Raw genomic sequence first — 21918 nt, 5'->3', positions numbered from 1 at the left:
ACTGAAAAATGCGGGAAGTAACCTTTCCTTTTTTATAGTATTTTAGACTAAGCGCAATAGCTTTATTTGTCTGATAAAGGTATGGGGTTTGTAGACGTATTGCCAACCTTGTGTATTATATGTGTTTTTAAATGATATTAATATTGCTTTTTATGAATAGTTCTTACAGCGCTTAACGCAAACTATTTGGCCACTAGAAATTTTAGTTCAGGTCATGGTTATTGCAGAAAGCCAAAAATGTTAGTCTTTTCAAATATTTATTAGTCCAAACGTTTATTCATTAATAAGTTACCTATAATTTGTCTCATAGCTTATCTTCTTTCATATGTAATACAAGAGACTATAAAAAAATGTAAATATAATGTTAAAAACATATCTTAAATCATTATTTATTAATTGGTATTCTTATAGTGCTCGTAATTTGTTTAAGTCAAATCTTAATATCAAATGAATTTGGCCATTTGGTAAAACACCCATACCATATTGTACAAATTGTGTGAAAATAACACATAATGGCATGTAATGCCTCAAAGTAGCATATTGGGAAATTAAACTGCTACAAAGCCAAGAAGATCGTAAGGTTTCATCGTAATATAATAAATTTATCTCGTAGTGTTTGCCAAGAAACGTTTTCATAAAGATAAAAAAATCGCTAAATATCTATAACTACTGTAATGCATATTTAAAGAAAATAGGGTGTAATATTTTAAGCTTAACCCATTAGAAGTTAATTAACTATTCATTGTGATTTCCAGGTAAAATATAATCTGGAAATAAAACCCTACGATCCTATTAAGTAACCCTCATTATATACAAGAACTACAGTGTACATTAACCTTTTTCTCATTAATAAAGCCTCTTCGCACATTACCCATTATACTGTAGTACCGTTACCAACTGGAAGTTAGGATTGGATCACATTTATCTTTTGGAAAACGATTTTTCTTATTTTTCTTTTCTTTTAACAAGCTCGACGAATAATCTATTACACAAATTTGGTTCGTGGTATCCAAATGCCGGACTCACTGCTCGAATATATGAATATGCTCCTCATGCTCTCTTTTATGTGCGAGGAAGGAGAGCTTCTCGTGATCGAGCAAATCAAGAGAAAATTAGAAGACGAACAATACGGCGCCTGTGCGGAAATCTCCTCATTGTCTCTCTGGACGTGTGCTAAGGTTACCCCTGAGGAAAACACCTATGAAGGTTACGTGTAGGACGTCACTTGCTATATATAAACCAGCACAACGATGAAATCTGTCGCCGCTGCCAGTTCGGAACCTAATGTCGAAGAAATCAGAACTGATAAGCATTCACTCTGCCACCTGAGAAGCACATATTGCAAGTATGAATTTCTAAGTTAGGAGTTACGAATTAACTTTAACTTAGGAGTTGGGATACATTTTGGACTTGTAGGGTTGGATCATGAATAGTTGCGCGTACCAATCCTTGGAAAGAAGTAAATAGTAACCGTAAATATTGTCATGCCTTACAGTAGTAGGAATATGATATCCTTCTCGACTTCACTTTTCCTAACTTAGACTCTGACGTAAGGGGGTTTCCAAGTAACTTACACATTTTTGCTTCGCCATACAGATCTTGTATTGCAGGAGCTCAAAGCATATAGTTAGTTAAACTGGGGTTGACTGCGTATCAACTTAGAACCTACAAATTGTATTTCGCACCAAGTAAGCCAGTTGTGATTTCCACGTAATTTGAATTTTTCTTCAATGTAATAAAATTGCTTGCTAGAAATTATCTGCTTGCTTCAAGCAATAAAAATTTCAAACTTTTCGCAGATACAAGTTAAATCATAATAACTTGGTTTTATAAATACATGGTACAAATTGAAATGAAAACTTTGTTTTATGCAGCACGCAGGCAATTTTAAAGGTGACGATGATGAATGTACGGGTGGAACGAGCAAAGTGTGAAGGATCAGGAGAACTCTGAGGAAACCCACGCACATGGTGTTTGTCCTCCACAAAGTTTAACTGACTTAAGCGGGCATCGAACATGGGACCCCACGAACCAGAGGTGGACGCTTTGCCATTGAGCCGCCTTGGCGTCCGTACCTCGCACGAAACTTAGTGAATTCTTTCATCTGATATTCATGGTCGCTAAAAGGATTTCTTCTTTCTATATTTCTTGCAGAAATCTTACAGGAATCAATATGTGTTTGCGAAAAATATATACACGTTTTAAATCAATTAGTAACTAAATATTTTACGGGGTTACTAGCAAGTATGAAAACAATAGTCTTTTGATCAATAACTTTAACCGATTTTTCCAATGATAGAATGGAACATTTAACCAAGTAAAGTAAATTGTATATATATATATATGTATGATTACAAGTACCTGCTCAGACTTATTTTTTAATAGATTCCACTGTCACGTTCGATTATAAGCCTCTCAAGTGACATATCATCGTCTCAACATGGGAGTTACTAAGGTTGACCTTTGGCTAAAAGCCTTTCCGGTCCCTAAGTAGGAAGTTTTTCTTCTGCCTGTACAAAGTGCATTGCCAAATGATTTTTCAAAGAACCCTACTACAGTCTTATTACGTATGCAGATCCTTAACTGCATGTTTTAAAATGTGTTGAGAAATTTGAGTTTGAACTAAATTTATCTTTAAACACTTGGCACGTTTCTGGTATTTAACCTATATGAATTAAGATGTATGTTAGAATATGTGAAGTTATTTTAAATCCTTTCCATACTGTATGCACGTCTGAGATTTTTCGCTTGTACGTATCAAAATGGTTTTGTCATATAAGAGATTTAAATCAATCACGACAATCTTCGCACTTACGAGGTTTACACCTGTCCGTGTAAACTTATCTGTTACCAACACGGAACTTTTAAAAATCTCCTTTCTAAAGTCTTGACATGTGAGACTGTTTTACCTGTTTGCATATAAATATATGTATCTTGCCAATTCTGATATTAAGAAATCACTTTACACACCCTTGGCACTTTTGAGGTTGTTCAAATGTACATAAACAAGGTTTGCCAAAGCTGAATTTGTAAAAAAAAAAAAAAAAGCCCTCTTCATACTCTTAGAACACGTGAGAATCTTCATTTGTACCTGTGAAATTGTGCTTTGCCATATCCATTTGTCTTAATAAATCTTCTATATTCATATATATAAGGTTCTTCACATGTATATGTTAAGGTATCTTTAAACCAATACCATTTTACAACAAATCCCTTTCTACACTCTTAGGACGTGTGAGGCTTTTTACCTGTTAGTAATATCATGTGCCTTCTCAAACTTGACCTTGCAGTAAATTTTTTCCACATTTTTGGCAGGTGTGTTTTTTTTCTCCTGTATGTCTTAACATGTGTGATACCAAGTTTGACTTCTTAATGAACTCCTGTCGACACTGTCATATGTAACGTCTTTCACCTGCGTGAATTAAAATGTGTGTTGCCAAGTGTGACTTCGTAAAAAAATCCTTCTGACACTTATGGCATGTGTAATTTCTTTCACCTGTATGAGTTAATATATGATATTTCAGACTTGAACTTCGAATAAATCCTTTTCCGCACCTTTTGCACTTGTAAGGTTTTTCACCTGTATGTAATAACATGTGCCTCGCCAAAGTTGAACTTTGAGTAAATCCTTTTCCACAATCTTTGCATGTGTGAGGTTTTTCACCTGTATGTGTTAACCTGTGTGCTGCCAAATTTGAATTTTGACTAAATCCTTTCCCACACTCTTCGCATGTCTGAGATTTTTCACCCGTATGACTTAACATGTGTGCAGCCAAATATGATCTTAGAGCAAATCGCTTTCCACATTCTTCGCATGTGTAAGGTTTTTCACCTGTATGTAACAACATGTGTATCGCAAAACTTGAACTGTAACTAAATCCTTTTCCACAGTCTTTGCATGTGTGAAGTTTTTCACCTGTATGTGTTAACATGTGTGCTGCCAAGTGAGAACTTTGAATAATTGCTTTGCCACACTCTTCGCATCTGTGAGGTTTTTCACTTGTATGTGTTAATATGTGTGCAGCCAAAGTTGATTTTTGAGTAAATCGCTTCCCACACTCTTCGCAAGTATAGTATTTTTCACCTATATGTGTTAACATGTGTCTTCTCAAACTTGATCTTGCAGTAAATATTTTTCCACATTGTCCACATTCTTCGCACGTGTGTTTCTCTCCTGTATGTCTTAACAAGTGTGATACTAAGTTTGACTTGTCAATAAACTCCTTTCGACACTCATGGCATGTGTATCGTCTTTCACCTGTGTGAATAAACATGTGTGTTGCCAAGGCTGACTTCGTCAAAAAATCCTTCTGGCACTTATGGCATGTGTAATTTCTTTCACCTGTATGAGTTAATATATGATATTTCAGACTTGAACTTTGAATAAACCCTTTTCCGCACTTTTGGCACTTATAAGGTTTTTCACCTGTATGTAATAACATGTGTCTCGCCAAACTTGAACTGTGAGTAAATCCTCTCCCACAGTTTTTGCATGTGTGAGGTTTTTCACCTGTATGTGTTAACCTGTGTTCTGCCAACTTTGAATTTTTAATAAATCCTTTCCCACACTCTTCGCATGTGTGAGGTTTTTCACCTGTATGTATTAACATGTGTGATCTCAAGTCTGATTTCCTGATAAATGCCTTTCGACACTCAAGGCATGTGTGACGTCTTTCTCCCTTATGAATTAGCATGTGTGTTGCCAAACCTGAACGACGATTAAATCCCTTTCCACTCTCTTTGCATCTCTGAGGTTTTTGACCTGTATGAATTGACATTTGTGTCGGCAAATATGATCGAGTAAATCTTTTGTAAACTTCATTGTTAAGAGGGTATTTACAGAACCTGCAAAAAATTTTAATAAGCATGGAATGGAAATAAAAAATGAAACTCAAGAAAATGCAAGCGCTGCCATAAAAGGTACACAATAATAAGGTACAAACTCTTATTTTGCAACTAAAGTAAGAGGAGTTCCCAGGCCACGAACTTTATATTTTGTGATAAACTGATATCTCATACTATTGAACTAACATAAAACGTTCTAAAAATATGGAATTTAGAAAAATCGAGGGTTTTCGTACCAGTTATACTCTCCATAGACGAAAATGACCTGTTTTCTAATATCTGAATTAGAGTGTACATTTAAAAGCACGAAAAGATTTAACTCAAGCACGGTCTATCAGATAAGTAAATTTACATTACATTAAATACGGCATTCCTGCGCTCCGACTTTGGAAAATAACAAAATTAAATCAGTCAAGAGTGTAGTGATGGGTAAGAAGAACATTCTAATCTGAGTGAGACAGTGAACAGATGCACAAACTGTGAGTGCGAATACTGCATGGGGTAAATAAAATACGACACCGAAAGGGAAATTCAGAGAAGCTGCAAACGTAAAAGAGAGTAAAAATTGTCGAAGTGGGAACATAAAATACAAATGCAAACAAATATGTCAACAATTAAACACCTATCAAATCAGCGATTTTAGTATAGTGGTCAAGAAGTTAGATTATAAATCCAAAGGGCGTCAATTCAAATCCACTCGCAGGAGTATTTTTATGTTTGTTAATAATGCATAGAGCTACACAAGAGGTGTCAAAAGAGACAGTATTACTCGTTTCATATATATTAAGTGAAGACATGCTAAAAATTCCAGTCACATTCATCAGAAAAATGAAATAATGAAAATGAGGAAGCAGGTATATTTAATCAGAGGTACATATCAAAGGGCATAAATCGGAAAAACGAAATTTTCCCGAATTCAGTCTACAATAGGAAATTTCTTGATCAATGTGCCTACTGCAGGGACCATCGTTACGGAAATACAGCAATATTCCTATGCAATTTTGCCGATCATCACTCTGAGACGAGAAGCACCCTCAGTTCAAAAGTCTCTCCCTGTCCTCCTCTCCGTATCTCATATATATATATATATATATAAGCATTCAGAGAGAGAGAGAGAGAGAAATGCTCCCGGAACTGACAGTGAGATACGTCAATTCAAATCAAAAACATGAATAGGCACTTACATAATAAGAATACCTAATACAAACAGCTATAAGACATCACAATGATTATTGCAAGCATAATACTAAATTATCCATTCACCTAAAAGATCCGAACCACATAACATTCTTATTCCGAATGCCTAAACATTGTGAATCATAGGAATCGCCATCTCTCCAAAAGTGTCCTGTGCACACAATCGCACTTTTTGGGATTCAAACCATACTGAGAACTACAACTAGTATTCTTCAAAAAGTATGTAACTGTCTCCTTTGTAAACGTTCATTTTTAACTGAAATAGTACTTTATTCCAAATAAAAGTGGATATATATCGCACGCCAAGTGGTAAGGTAACCTAAATAAAACAAGACAGTGAAAAATATATAGAAATTTCATTCTAAATAAAAATTAAACGTGCAAAAAATGAACTTTCCAGTCATCCCCGTAGATTTATCCGTGCCGAACCCTTTCTCGTTTTTGTTTATTCCGGCTATATGTTTGCAGCCATTACTTTATACCAAAAAAAAGATATTACCTGACGGGAAATCGAAGAATAGCACGATACCACTACCCCATGATTGATCTAGTCAAACGATAGCTTGGAGAACATTAGTGACAAATAATAAACTAAATAGCATACAATGCTTGATAATTACAGTAATAGTAATGTATTATGCAGTAAATTCGCCTGAAAAATTCAAAAGTTCTTTAATAATAATACTAATAATAATAATAATAATAATAATAATAATAATAATAATAATAATAATAATAATAAAAGTAACAACAAGAACAATAAATATTCATCTTCCTTGCGTAACTGTCACATCAACGAACTTCTCGATTCTGTTGGTGCGAGTGAACATCGCTTCGAATACGCTGAGGACTAATGAACACAGTAGTTTTTAACATAGTTTGATAGCAATTACTAATGTTAATATTTAGTATAGGTAATACTTTGTGTCTTTGCGTATTGTTTTTATTCTTTTCTTCATTACGATAGAGAAGAATTTCCGAACAAATCCCAACATAATTCATATTATTTCAAATGTTAACGCCATTTGCAATTAGCAAAGAACAAACATTGAACGTCCGGATTTAGCCGCTTAAAGTGAAAAAAAAAAAGAAAGAAATTGGTGGTGTTCCAACATACACTGACGGTAAATACAAGTACAATAATCACACGCTTTAAACTTATTTTTTAATCTATATATAATGTTTAAATATTCCTTTTCAATAGGCATAATTACATGATATAGATACTTGAAATGAATATATTTTTTTAAACAACTTTTTATTTACATTATTGTTGAATTAGAAGCATAAAGTTACATAACTGACAGTTATAATTACAATCTCAGCAAAGAATATATAGAAAGAATAATAAAAAAAAAAATAACAATTATAAAGCTTGATCACAGAAGATTATTCAGGTAATTAGCATATGATATTTTCTTCCATGGCGGAGGGAATTTACCATATCGTAAACACAGGAAGTCCTTGTACCTGTGACATGTTTCAGGGGAAAAAGGAAAGAGAATAATTGTGTTTGAACTGAGCGAAATGACAGAATGATGTTTCCGTTTTCTAAAATACTTAAAATCAGGTAATTGGAGCATACACAGTAATAATCAAAGCTGATCTTACACAGATATTGTTTCAATTCACAATAGATACTCCAAACCGATCTTGATCTGTTGCAGAGCGTGAGACAATGTTTCACGTTTCTATTTTTCCACTGAGATCACATCAATTGTCGTCAGTAATCTGGAGATGGTTTCGTTTTTCTCTTAGTGTCCACGATGTTATTAAAAACCTGTACCATAACGAACGAGTTGAATTTGAAATAAAGTTAAACGAAATGTTCTTCCAGATCAGTTTCTAATTCTCATTTGGTAATGTGAAGGTTGTATGATGATAGCGGGCTCTTTTTCTTTTTTGTTTTGTTTTGTTTTAAAAGCAAAGTATAAAGAAGTTTCACACAATGAGGAAGATATTGGGTGCTACTGGGAGACAAACAAAAGTAGATAGAACGTCGCTAAAATACCTAGGTTCGGAAGAAATGAGAGGCAGAGACACTAGTAATGTTTTATCATTGGTGATGACGAGAGATGCAAGCAATATAGTGTTGAGTAGATCTCCAATACCTTGAATGTTTTGGAACCCTCTGGGGTAAAATAAAACTTTCATTTTACTTTCAGCATATATCAAGCTCAACTCTCCTACACGATATGGGAAACATATAGCTGGATAGCGTACTCGAAAAATCTTACCGGCACACACAAACCAGTTACTTATGACTCTAAATTATTGAATATAAGGTTTAAGCAATGGCAAAATTTCACAAATGTACCACAGCATAGAAAAGGCATACGTATTCACAAAATATGCACGAGACATCAACGAAAGTTGATGACATTGGTGTTGATGTAAAACAGATTTCACTTTTAGAAAAACATCTTGAAATTGTCTGATGTGCTATCATGCAAGTCGCGCGAGGAAGAAAAATCAAATATTTTCATAACCGGTAACAGTTTCTGAAAATGGTCACAGGCATTTCGAGAGCGATTTTATAAGAGCATGAGTTTAGTCCTTACTCGATTAAGAAATACACCTGAATATTGAGAATATTTTGGATAGAATCTTCAACTAGTTACAAATTCTGTTGGTTTCGGGGAAACACATTTATGTCATCAGAAATATTCCATACTTTGATAGGAACAGGACAGACATGAAGACCTTGTAAACGTTGAGTGATGCTGTATAGTAAAGGACATATAGAAATTTTTAAAGATAGAGGCATATTTAATGAACTATTTTGCTTGGTACTACGCTTTATAGGAATAGGAGTTGTCAAAAACCCATTGACTTTTAGTTTCGACTGTGTTGCATTATACAAATCTCGAATACAACAAATAAACGAGTCTTCAACTTCCACAAGTTACAACAAAGACCATTAATTATTGTGATTTACATGAGCAAAGGTCTGGTTAAAATCTGACAAGCATCAAAACATGACTAATATTTTTAGACTGGTAATTTGCATCAACATCTTGCAGAGTTTCTTGTACATGGTAAATTCTCTTTTCAACTTCTCGTGCATACTGAAATGGTCCAGCAAGAATATCAATATATTGAGAAAGTATTGTTCAAAAACGAGCAAGAAATTTGTAATCGATATTGAGAGGAGTTATAGGTTGATGGGATTAACATTTGTAGGATGTGCTTGTTTAAACACTGTAACACTTTGAGTATTATAAAAGATCTGTGGAATATCATCACTGAAATATTCGTTTACAAGAGCAGTTTGTATTTCACTGATGAAAGGAAAAATTTAACATAATATTCTGCAGTTATTCCATTTAGTCCAGAAGATTTCTTTAGGTGCTGACATTACTGTTTGTCGTGCAAAATCAATAGTAAATGGGCACAAAAGAAATTGTCATCCTGTATCGTCAAGAACTCAAGGTGGTGGTGTAAATGATTTCTCAGGCATGTTATAAACTTCAGAAAAAAACATATAGGTTGTGGTAATACGAAAGAAATACATGTTTAATAGAGGCATTACCTTTATGAAGTTGTCAAAGATGTGACGGATCCATTTGCCTTGGCCTCGTTTCATCTCACGAAGTACAAGATATAATGATAGTTCTTCATCAGAATCTACGAAAGGGACCGTGCTTCTAATCTTGATTCCACCTACACATCGGCGATTCAAATTTAGAAGCAATGCTTGATAACGTGTAACCTGCGCTAACATGGACAGGTCAAAGAAGCTGCACTTCGAGCTTCTCTTAAGCATTAGTTATGAAAGTAAATTGAAAAGATCTTTACATTTTTCCGAGAAATACCAACAGCAGAAACTCGTAAACCGTTGCTCGAAGTAAGTACGCCACCACTCACTAATAGTAGAAAAATATCTCCTTTGCCTAATTTTCATTTCGATGAAAATCGGCACGAAAATGTTCGTCTTCCAACAACCAAGTATTCAATTGCCAGTAACTCCTACTTCATTCAACATTTAGTTGAGTTAAAGAAAAAATTACAATATAAGCAGAGTGATCAGTAAAGGAAGTAGAAAGAATTTCAACTTGTTTAATATATTGCACCAATGGTGGAGAGTCATATATACGATCAAGCCCTGATGCACTTTTATATTATAAGTTAGTATAATTACGTGCCTGTGGCCTCAGACATATCCATGCATCTTGCTAATGTATTCCAGTTACTAATTTCTGGAGATCATGACTGAAATTAAAGCCTGGGATTTGATCTTTAAATCTTAAAGCACAATTATGATCAACTGCACAAAGGAATTTCGCAGGATTCTAGCTAGCGAGTCATTCGGTGTATATAGTTTCATAATATTGATATCTTCTAATTTGCCACTAAAAATGTGAGCAGACAGAAGTGATACACAAAAGAAAAACGTGTTGAAGGCCTGAAAGCAGTTGCTGTACCTGTGCCACTATTGCCAAAATTATTTTCTACTTGTATGATGGACATAGATTTAGTTTCGCAATACCAACTTTATGAAAAATACCAACATCAGTTAATTTATTTCGCAAAAAATCACAGTACGAGAATTGCTTGAGGGGGCATTGTATATTATTAATGTTAATTGTAGCTATTTTAAGCAACATCATTTTGCCAGGAAAACACAACTACCAATAACAAAGAAATACAGTTCTTCAAAGAAAATAGCAGAAACAGCATAGCAGTTAACGTGAAAGTGAATTTCATAAAGCTTAGAACACACAAGTATCATAAAGTAAACTCGACTTAATGTATAAAAGAGAATCTAGCCTAGTTGAACCTACTACAGCTTCACTTATTAAAAATATAATGTACAAGAGAAATAATCACATGATAACTGCGCTTCCTGTACGGATAATAGACACATTTGTGTCAGTTTTAGATGTTTTTTTTAAAGTTTTATTCTTACTCCGTTTCGTTGTTACGTTTACGACGAGTAGAAGTTTCTTCGGTAATTTCATTTAAATCTGTGATAGGAGAATCAATGTGTATCTCACTAGACTGAGAAGATATGCTGTGATCAGTTACATTTATAATCAGGCAAGCTATCTGGCTCATGCGAATCTGAGGAATTGCAAACCTAACCATTACTCTCTGCAAAATTCAGCTTATCAGAACAAATTTCTCGCTCACCAGGTAAATTTTCCATTTCATTTGCAGAATGTGATGCAAGGATATCCGTTAATATGTGTGTCTGTTGTACTGGAGATAACGGCAACTGAGGATCATGATCACAGTAATCTGGTTTCTTAGTAGTAGTACTAGATATGTTTACTTGAACTACTGGAGAAGGAGAAATCACACTATTTAGCTCGCACACAGAATTTGCATTATTTAAATGTTCCGGAATGTTCGTTATTTTTTTCGTGAAAAGTAGACATAGTAGGATGCAGTGGGCACGAAACTGTATTTTATATTAATTCTTATTGCAAAAAGGAGCGGGCATGCTATCAAATTTATGCATAAAAAAAGCTGAAGGGTCACTATGCCTAATTCTAGGAGATACTTTTGCAGCATACCTGTTAGGGCCACTAGAAACTCAAAGCGGACAATTCGAATACATATGTCCCATTGCAAATTAAACAAGTACGTACCTGATAAGTTACACAAAATGTCTTACCTTGTATAAGTACAAACGATGGAATGTTTCTTAACTTTTATGTGGATTAGCTTACGTGCCGTTCTTACTGGATACACACGATCTATTGTATACAATCAGTCAGAGATGTTAGATATAACACCGTTTTCACCAAGAACTTTTCTAATTTCTGAATCAAGAAGTTCCATTGTAGTACGTAACAATTTAACAGTAATAATATCAACATCAGCCCATGAAAATGGGGCTGTATGCTTGCCATTTGTATACATATAATACACTGTTCCAACAGAAATACGCAAAACATTTTCACATAGGTCTTCCGTAAGAAGTCTTACTTCCGTAAGAAGTTCCGTAAGAACTTACGATAAAAATTTATTTCTATCCTTACAATATCATCAACAGAGAACTCGAAATTATCACTAAGCCACTGCTGCTAATTCAATGTACTTGGTCTCTCCGAAACAGTACCAAAATCGTATTTTAATGTATTTATCCTACTAACGACATGGTTCATTCAAAACAAATTCAGTCACAATAACAAACGGAAAAAAATAATAGCACATCTGATCGCTAAAGAAGGCAACGCTGAAATTAAACAGCGCGAAGACTTGTTGTATAGAGCAAAGACACGTCTATGCTCAGTTCTTGACCACGATTTCCATGTTGAATATAATATAATTTATTCACTTTCTATACGGCGTCCATTATAGCAACTAAATACGGATGTAAATTTAGAAGTTGAAAATATGAATCGGGACACTTATGTTTAAGTTACGCCTGGTCAATATGTTTCGTACAGGGGCCTGGGTATAGTTCTGGCACAGTACAGATGCGAGAAGGCAGAATGTGTAGAAGAAAGAAGTAAACACTAAGAGATAAAGATAGATACAGAGAGAGAAGAAACAGAAACTAAGACATGATAAAGAAATGTCAAGAAAAATATGAAGAGAGAAAGACGAATGAAGGCACGCCCACAATATTCACATTATGGTAAATAATGCACACACTCTTTATCAACTTATCACTGAGTTTCTTACTACCAATCACGGAAAGAATTTGTTTACTTATATAATAAAATGGGCCACAACACTCATTATATTAATAGAGTGTTTCTCTGCCAGTTCATTAAACAATTACAAAGAAACATTTCCAATGTCTCTCATTAGACGGTTATCTAACTACTTATCATTAAAAACAGAAAACTCTACAATTATAACTACACAATATTTCGTTACAGAACAGGTATTGCTTCCTACACTCAAGTAAAATGAAGTATCGAAGCAATGTATTTGTTTGAAAAAAAATCGAAAGAGAACAGTTAATTGTTCATAACTTCCTTCTATTTGTAATGCATTCGAATCCCATCGCTTACCTTCAGCCAATTATCCGTCAACATTTATTTGTAGAATGGTTAAAATCCCACGGTTAAATACCCACGCTAAGGAAGAAGATGAAACGCATTACAATAGTGGAATGAGGGACGTGAGATCTCCAAGAAACCCAAGGAAACTATCCTGATTTGGGACAGTACCAATATCACCATTTCCGGAGGTGATCACATCTCCGTAAAGTGCTCAGTGTTCAAAGGACGGACGAAAGCGTTTTTAAAGATAACAGATTTTTTCCCTGCAAATGCAGTAGAGAAGTAGTAAGAAAAAAACATTTTACCTGTAAGCTTTGCCCCCCGTTAAAGTCCATATGATGAGACGCTCAATCTTAAGATAAAACCTTCTGAGGTGTGAAAGACGAACTGTTACCACTGAAGTTAATGAAGCCATATAAAAAATAACTTATTTTCAAATGAGAAAAAGCTGAATTTCTGGTTAGCCTAGTAAGAGTTTGTTCGTGATACGACTTACATCAATATTAGAGCAAACACAATAAGTGAGAGGGTTCTGTAACGTTAACAACTTTTAAAATGAAGAAAAATGAAACAAATAAAAGAAAAACATAAAATCGATATTTCGTTCTTGTGAGTCGCTCTTGACATCCTTAATTACCAAAGTATTTTTATATAAAATAATATTACACATTCAGTACTTATAAATAAATGAATACTAAAATGTGACTTATATAAATTCAAAATATTTTTAGTAAGACTGGAAAGATATAAGGAATTTGGCCATGTAGTGTTCCCTATAATAACAAATATATTACCGGATATTGAAATTACCACAGCCATGTTAGCATTCAGTCCTAACACTCAAGGAATAGTGTAAGGAGGAGGTTTATATCAATTTACCGTTACCTTTGGATACATATTTCTGTGCCAAACTGTCTCACCTCTTACAACGCTACGCATAAGATTGCAGTATTTATGTATTCAAATGTTTGCGAATCCAAGAACACAATTTAAGGTGAAAGAAAAAAAGAATATTTAACGCAGTATTTTAAGTGTTGAAAACAAATATTTATACAAAACATACCCCAAACGAAATAAACGAATTTAAACGTACCTCGAGGGCTGCGTGTTGCTACCAACTTCCAGATTATCATTTTCTTGAACATCCTCTGCGTCATCGATCTTGTCTCCAATACTGGCACACATGTGACTGTTTGACGCTTTCCTGATGTATGTAAAATCGGAGGATCTTGGCCTGATGTCACTCTGAAAGTGTTCGCTCTTTACAAGTACATCATCTGTTGGTAAACGCTTCACCAAACATATTGGTTTCGAAGTTAGTTTCCAATCTGATATTGTTCCGTCCTCATTCTTTTCTGAGCTGATATTCTCAAAGTGTGTTGCCCTTTTTCTTTCCTTGCATTCCAATGGTATAGTAAGACGGTCTTCATGATCATTTATGTTACTAGTACATAGTTTATAATTACGTTCTTCAAATGACTTGTTTTCTGTTTTCATTCTAACTTTAATAGGAACGATTTCAGTTTTCATTTCAATGTTATTACAAACAACGTCGAAATAATGTAAACACAATCCGGTCAAAACAAAACTGTTTATGTTGGAGATTTGAAACCTTCAGCAGATAATGTTCAAGAGAAATTAATGGACCTGAAACAAATAAGAAAAAAAATTCTCGTTTTAATAAAATTTATGATTGGGCCGGAAGAAGACAAAGATAATTGGCTCTTCAGGTGAAATTGAGTTACTGGGTGGAATGGTTTGGGATCAGACTTGAGATGTAATATCCAAAATTTTGCTACTACTTATACCAAAACATCGATATAACTAAATGACGAAAATACAGAAATACGGACCAATATCCGTTTTTTAAAATGTTCTCTCTTGCCAAAAAAAGAAAAAACCTTCCTATTTTATTTAGTATTACATATGAGATCTTATACGAATATATTTTCTTTCTTCCATGCCATTATAATTTTTTTATACCTTATTACATTTTATCGAGGTACAATTCTTGCAGTTCTCTCGTTTCTTTCAAATAAACTTACAAATACTGAACGTACGAACAGTGTTGTATGAGCACAGGAAACGCCAAAATTGAAATATCTTCTTCTATATTACTAGATTATACTTGTCAAGTAAAACATGACAGTAATGTTATAGAAATTTCCGACTTAAAAATGGATAATATATTCAAGACGTATTATAACCTTATATAGAGATATTTGCTTCTTTTATCCAGCCTTTCATCTTCACTCAAATGCATGTAGAGCTAGCATATTTAATATTTGTTCCTCTCGCGTTTTAATTTGCTAGTCTTACTTTCTTGGGTACTATCGGTTCTCCAATATTTCATTTTCAATGCTTACTTCTAGTAATTTACGGTATCTCTTGGTTTATTGGTTCTGTTTGCGTTTAGCGTCCATTCTGCTAGCAATGTTACATTAAACATCGATATACTGGCCAAGATTAGATCCTAACAACACTAGTTCCTACCAGAAATGAACCCGATTTTCGCCCACATGGCGGACAGGCTAACCTGAAAATAACTATAGACCTCTTGTATGAGACGTAATGGGGCATATACCGTCCTAATCTTTTTCAGTACAGCGCTATCTTAATTACATTAATGCAAGAACAAACCTATTACAAGCGTGGGTTAACGGTATATTTTTCCGAGGTAAAACATTTCATAGATACCAGCTCGCACGTTATTTTTATTTCCCATGTAATAATGATTTTCGATGTTAAAAACACCGAAATCAATATCAATAAAAATCATAACACCGAAGAGCAATATTGACATATGTCAACGACTAATTTTGATAACTTTTAAGAAACTAACTAAAACAAAAAGGCAAGACATTTTATCTTTCTTTTTAACAAATTTATATAAAAAAATTTTTAAAATAAATCCCTATTCACATCAATAATTTTACAATTTGAATGATTATTTTTTGATTAGGACGCAAAATAAAGTAATTTTCTCGCAGCTGATGTAGTTTTGAAGTAATCTTGTAAGGTTTACAGGTAGAACGAATACTTTGCTTAGAAAGGCACAAAAAGACGCATTTTTATGGAACAAATTTCTGCAAGCGATTAAATTCAATACAAAGTAGCCTAATACAGCTGTATTTTAGGTTTACAAATGTAGGGGTACTATCGAAATAAATACAACTACTTTATGAAGGATGAAATACGTAAATGCATATGAAAAACGGCTGTATTAAATGCTACTTTCCACCAGCGGTGTATTTCTGAAACGTGTAGACATCTGTACTCTATGTTAGCAAGTGTAGCGTCACAAGTATGAAACCATAGCAAGACCTTCTTAAACGTATCAATACACTTCTTTTCAATAACTTTCCTTTCGCCTACAATCACCTACGCTGACACGGTTACTCCGTTTTCACGCCCGTGCACTCGCCTTCCACTAACTCGGGTAGATTGCATTTGTGCTTTTTCTGGCTCTTTAGCACAGGTTAGTTGTATTTTTACGTAGTAGTTTTACGTTATAATTTCAGAAGTTGTATTTATACGCACATTTTAAAAGAATTTTAATCTTTCAACAATTACTTCTAGGGGTCCCATTGAATTTTATCTAGGCCTAGTGAATTATTTTCATGTTGGCAATCGCAAATACTTCACGGAATATAAAGAGGAAAGTAGTGAAACAATTATTTCGAGTAGTGCCCCTAAAGTAAACCTGCACGTTTTTTTATAACTTACAAACAATCGTATATTATTTTCCTTCTTTTACAAATACTGATTTCAGCCAGACGTGACTTCTACTATTTTATATTATGGTTACCAGATAATCTAAATTTTACTTTTCTACGACAGTGAACGTTTCCACCCGGAGCTACAAAATTCCTCCGGAGAATTCTTTCGATGCAACTGAAGTAGGGTTAGATGTGCTTCCGCAATATTTCTTTCAAACTCAGGCGGAAATCTTTTCAGCTCATCACTGCTACGATTTATATTCGAGTGACATAGTAACATTAAGTTTTATACACGTATATACGAAGTGGCCAGACTGTGCTCACACACAAGGCTGTGTTTTAATCAAAATTTGATTTATTTCGCACTTTTACTAAGTTAGCAGTCTTAAATTATATCCTGGATTTGACAGATCATAATTTAGTTACTACACAAAGCGCAAATCCTCCTTACTGTTCTGTTGGAGTTCTTATCTAGTAGCAATTTGTATCTATTCTTATTCCCTTTGGATTTATGAAACTTGCGAGTGATTAAGTGTAGAAAGGAAGGGACCCGAGGAGTAATCTTTCGCAAGTTATTCACTTACTAGGCTGATCTCAGGACTCCCATCCAAGCACCTGATTCCTTTTCCTGGATCCCTTTCATGGCGTTCTAGCTGTTTGGTGGCCACTTAGCACAAAATGGTTAGTCTTTTTCTTTTTTATTTAACCGAACACTTACACACAAATCATGAAAGAATTTATCATTTAAACCATTACTCGTGCAGTTCTACGGCATCTTTTTGAAGTTGGACGTCCACTTTCGCCACGTTTTTTCGCTGTCATCTCCTTTCCAGATTTTCAGCAATTTGTTATTAGGGTCATTAATATTCAAACACTTTTAAAAGAATTTGCTCGCTATCAACGTATTGCTTCACAAATGTTAAAACTGTTAGTTCACTAACCTTGTACATTCGCCATGTTCATAACAAAAATGCTCGTTACTTTTCCATAATGCAACTGTTCGGCTACCTTGTGCCAAGTAGTTCCCTCCGCTCGCTGTATGGTCCCAAGTTTATAACCGCTTATATATAACAAATAAACAATTTTTCGAGACCCTTATATATTATCAAGGAAACAAACGATCAAATTATCCACATCTTTCCTGCAAATTTTAAAAATTTTGCTGGAAACGGACGAACAAAGTTATACTCTATGTATCCATCGTGTAAGTAGTAAGTTACAGGTAACGGTAAGAACGGGTTATAAGCCCCACAAAGTTGGTTGGATTCTGTTCTCAACATAAAATTGGCAAATTAAAAACTTCTCCAAATTTTTCTGTATTTTAGAATCTGGGATCCGTATTGTACAACTCCACCCTATTATTTCTGCCGGATTCCGTAATTTTCTAATGATAGTGAAAAATTCTGGAGGATAATGAGTAAAATTACGAGTACGAAATTTTGCGTGAAATACTGAGGTAAGCATTACAATACATATTCCACCTGCTCATCGATAAGTAGGACTGTTTTGATATAGCAGTGTAAGATAAGAGATAAGTAGGATACGGGGAGGAACAGCTTAGCTTAATGTTAGAGGTTTGACCCATTTTCATAAAAGTATTATTATTATTAATATTAATATTAATTCACGTTGCCACATTGTAAATTTACAATTTTATAAACTCACGTTGGCATTTATTCCGAAGTTGGGCGTCCGCATTCGCCATGTTTTTTCGCTGTTATCTCCGTTGCACACTTTGTGCAATTTGTTATTAGATTCATTAATCCGTGCTCTTCACAAACTATTAGAAGATTTTGCTCGTTATCAACGTATTGCTTCACAAATGTAAAAACTGTTAGTTCATTGCCCTTGTACATTCGCCATGTTGATAACATAAATGCTCGTTTCTTTCCCACAATGCAACTGTTCACTTACCTTGCGCCAAGTAGTTCCCTCCGCTCGCCGTATAGTCCAATGTTTATAGCCGTTTATATCAGTGTTGGGTAAGTTACTTGTAAAAATGTAACGCGTTACAAGTTACTTTACTTTCTATTAAAATGTAACGCGTTAGTAACGCGTTACTTGTCTCCAAAAAGTAACTGTTACTTTACTTCGAAAGTAACGCGTTACTAACGCGTTACTTTTAGGTCAGAAACTTTAAAAATGTGTAAAAAAATTATGACTTCAATTTTCCGTACTATTATTACTACCGCTATTATATTATTATTATTATTATTATTATTATTATTATTATTATTATTATTATTAATTATAACACTCTATATAAAAAGAAAGATAGGCCGTTTGTATTTGAATACTAAAAAACTAGTTGATTGCCAACCTCGGTAGTCGTGAAGTCTAGGAGTCAAGGACATTGTTCATGAGCTTCTGAATTTGGATTGAGGGTCTAGGTTGAGTATTCGGGTTCGAGCCAAACACTGTTAAAAGTTATAGGGCACTGGCCAAATATCTTCAAAACTGCTCGGCCCGGGTTTAGAATTGTCAACGACTCGAGCAGCTCGGCTCACAGCTCATTCACTATCGACCCGAACCAAGAAGTGAGCCGAGCCAACAGCTCACCCAACCGACCCGGCTAGAGCCCTAGGCTCAGTTGAGCCGAACCGAGCAAATGGCTCATCCGTACCAAGCCAGCTCGAGCCGATGGTTCACTCCAATTGAGCCGGCTCGAGCCATCTTCTCAGTTGAGCCGAGCCGAGCTTGTTATAAAAAATCTCTTGTGGTCTCGTTATCGAGACGAGACGAGATGCGAGCAGTGTCCCCTCTCGTGAGCAACACTAGAAGTATTCCATGGCTTTCGTTTTCCAGTGTAATCAGGCCATGATTTCAAGACGACTTAAAACGAACGAGCCATTTATCAAACTCGACTGGACTCGAAACTCGATGCGAAAAACTGAATCGGCTCGGAACTTGACTCGAGGATATTCCCCTTGACTTGACTCGAAACTCGACTTGGATTCGAGTCGAGTCGAGTTTTAGCTTTACTCGTGTTCATCCCTATGCGTTAGAAAAATGGTTGCTTATTATTCTGCTAAACAAATTATATAATAATAACAGTTGTTATGTAAAATTAAAAATAAAGAATATAGAGAAACATTACACTACTCTATAATCAACGGGATTCTAGGATAAGCAAACTGATCTGAAAGAACTCCAATATTACATACCACCAGCAAACTATTTTCTAGTAATAAATTAGGTCTGCTCATCAAAACACAGTTTATTCATATTAATCCCATACTGTAAATCGTTAATTACGGCACCCTAGTTGTTGATAAATATTTTCCGCCGGGACACTTCCGACACTTTACTTTTAAATTCTGTCCACCATCATCCTCGGTTCTTAAGAAAAAAAGTATTCTTTCAAATGTTCGAACGGTAAAATATTTTCGTTCTCCATCTTTATAAAAACAACAGTAAAATAGACTACCGGTTTCATTGCACTCCTAGTTCACTCACTGAATGTATTGATTTGAAGCTGTCAAAATCTACGACAAAATCTTCCAGGTGCTTGCAATCAGTACACGTGATTTCCCTAAGGCTGTCCTCATCTTCAAAAAACAGCAAGTGGCACTACGAACTTATCTGTTTCTCTGTGTGTCTGTGACTGTCGGCCACTGACATACATAGTTCATGCTCGATTGTTTCATTCTAAGAAATTCACTTACAGGAAAGAAACATAAAAAATATATACATATATTGTAGTTACTCATCCGAAATGTAACGCGAAAAAAGTAACGCAAACTAGGTACGTTACTTAAAAATTTGTAACGCGTTACCGTTACAGTTACTTTGGAAAAAAATGTAACGCGTTACTAGGAAACGTTACTTAAAAAGTAACGCGTTACAAGTAACGCGTTACTTGCGTTACGTTACTTCCCAACACTGGTTTATATATAACAAATAAACAGATTTTTCGAAATCCTTATATATTATCAAGCACACAAACGATCAAATTATCCATATCTTTCCTGTAAATTGTAAAAAGTTTGCTTGAAACGGACGCCCAACCTTGGAACTTAACCCCTCACGTTGGTAATTTTCTTATACAAAAAAAAACTAACGCTTCAAATATTAAAGCATAGAGGTCACTAATGCAAAATTGTTTTATCTGTGTTTCACTAGAAGATTTTTGAAGTTAAAACTAAGTTCTTCATGTGTTAGTGGTTTCTATGGCTGTCCTCACTAACATTTCCTTGCTTTCTGTGGGCTTGTTTGGTATTGATTACAAGTAAGAAATTCTGAACAAGGTCTTGTCTGCTTTGTTGCCTTGTCGTAGACCATTACTGGTGAAAGAGGTAGGTGCACCAGCTCGCTAGTCACGTGTGCAATGTATGAAAAATTCTCAAATGAGTACCTCACACGGAGGATTTATGATTCAGGAACAAAATTGTATAAAATACAGGACATAATTGGGAAAAAAGGACACAAACGGGACAAGGATCAAAGTCAGGATAAGGTCAAAATCGAGAAAGAATTTCAGTGAAAGAGAGCTGAAAGCCAAGTTGAACACGGCAAAAAGTTGGAGAAAAGTGGGAAGTGTAAAATGAAAAAAGAAAGAGTATAAAAAAACAAGGGGAGTATGTACGTGTAGAAGTAAAAGAAAGGGCCTATGTATAGCAGAAGGGGTCCGCTCTTTTCTCTAAAAAATGTTACAATTTTGGTCATTTCTGTTCACATTCGGTTAGTTTAGAGTACGTTAGGATAGTTTAGGCTAGCTTACATTAGTTTAGTTTAGTTTAGGCTAGGTTAGCTTATGTTAAATTAGTGTAAGGGTCAAGCATAATTTTCCAAAAACCGATAGAATTTCGCTTATTTCTACTAATATTAGGTAAGTTTAGGTTAGTTAAGGTTATTTTAAGTTAGTTTGTGGTAGGCTAGGTTAGATTTGGTTACGTTATGTTACGTCGAAGTACTTGCATCACTCATTTCTCCTGTAAATTTTGTGTGTTTTACGTGCTTCTGGACGCCTTGTACTAAACATACTCCAAAGAAAGTGTAAGTGTAGTGTAGGCGTTTAGGAAATCCTACTCAACTTTCTTCTTCATACAATACTACCACAAACGACGCACTCGCCGCAGCGGCCATTGCCGAACCATAAGATCGCTGATATATGGTCTTCTAGACGCAGGGTCCCAGTACCATGTAAATTATTTGGTACCGACAGAAGACTGTAATATCAGTGGGGATATTTAATA

The 21918-nt window shown here is 34.8% G+C and overlaps 1 protein-coding gene across 2 annotated transcripts; it reads right to left on the bottom strand.

Moving 5' to 3' along the window:
• Positions 1–250: 250 nt before the first annotated feature.
• Positions 251–21022, bottom strand: LOC145689864 (uncharacterized). 2 transcript variants are annotated; one of them, XM_081764133.1, is made up of 3 exons: positions 19888–21022; positions 14098–14651; positions 251–4845 (listed from the first exon to the last, which is right to left on the bottom strand). In XM_081764133.1, the coding sequence occupies exons 2-3, from the start codon at positions 14532–14534 to the stop codon at positions 3393–3395; spliced, it is 1890 nt and encodes a 629-aa protein (XP_081620259.1). In that variant the 5' UTR covers positions 14535–14651; positions 19888–21022; the 3' UTR covers positions 251–3392. The 2 variants fall into 2 exon arrangements, with proteins under 2 accessions (XP_081620259.1, XP_081620260.1); XM_081764134.1 differs by having other exon boundaries at positions 20785–21022.
• Between the last annotated feature and the right edge of the window lie 896 nt (positions 21023–21918).

Source organism: Thermobia domestica, chromosome 7 (genome assembly GCF_964235325.1).
Source record: "Thermobia domestica chromosome 7, izTheDome1.hap1.1, whole genome shotgun sequence".
Classification (NCBI taxonomy): Eukaryota; Metazoa; Arthropoda; class Insecta; order Zygentoma; family Lepismatidae; genus Thermobia; species Thermobia domestica.
This window is presented reverse-complemented; position numbering and strand designations above follow the sequence as displayed.

Bases quoted from the DNA above. Each gene is read 5' to 3' on its own strand.
- LOC145689864 (XM_081764133.1), bottom strand. From the start codon at position 14,534: ATGAAAACTGAAATCGTTCCTATTAAAGTTAGAATGAAAACAGAAAAC. The intron at 4,846-14,097 runs GTACGTTTAAAT...AATTTTTTGCAG, and splicing joins AGCAACACGCAGCCCTCGAG to GTTCTGTAAATACCCTCTTA.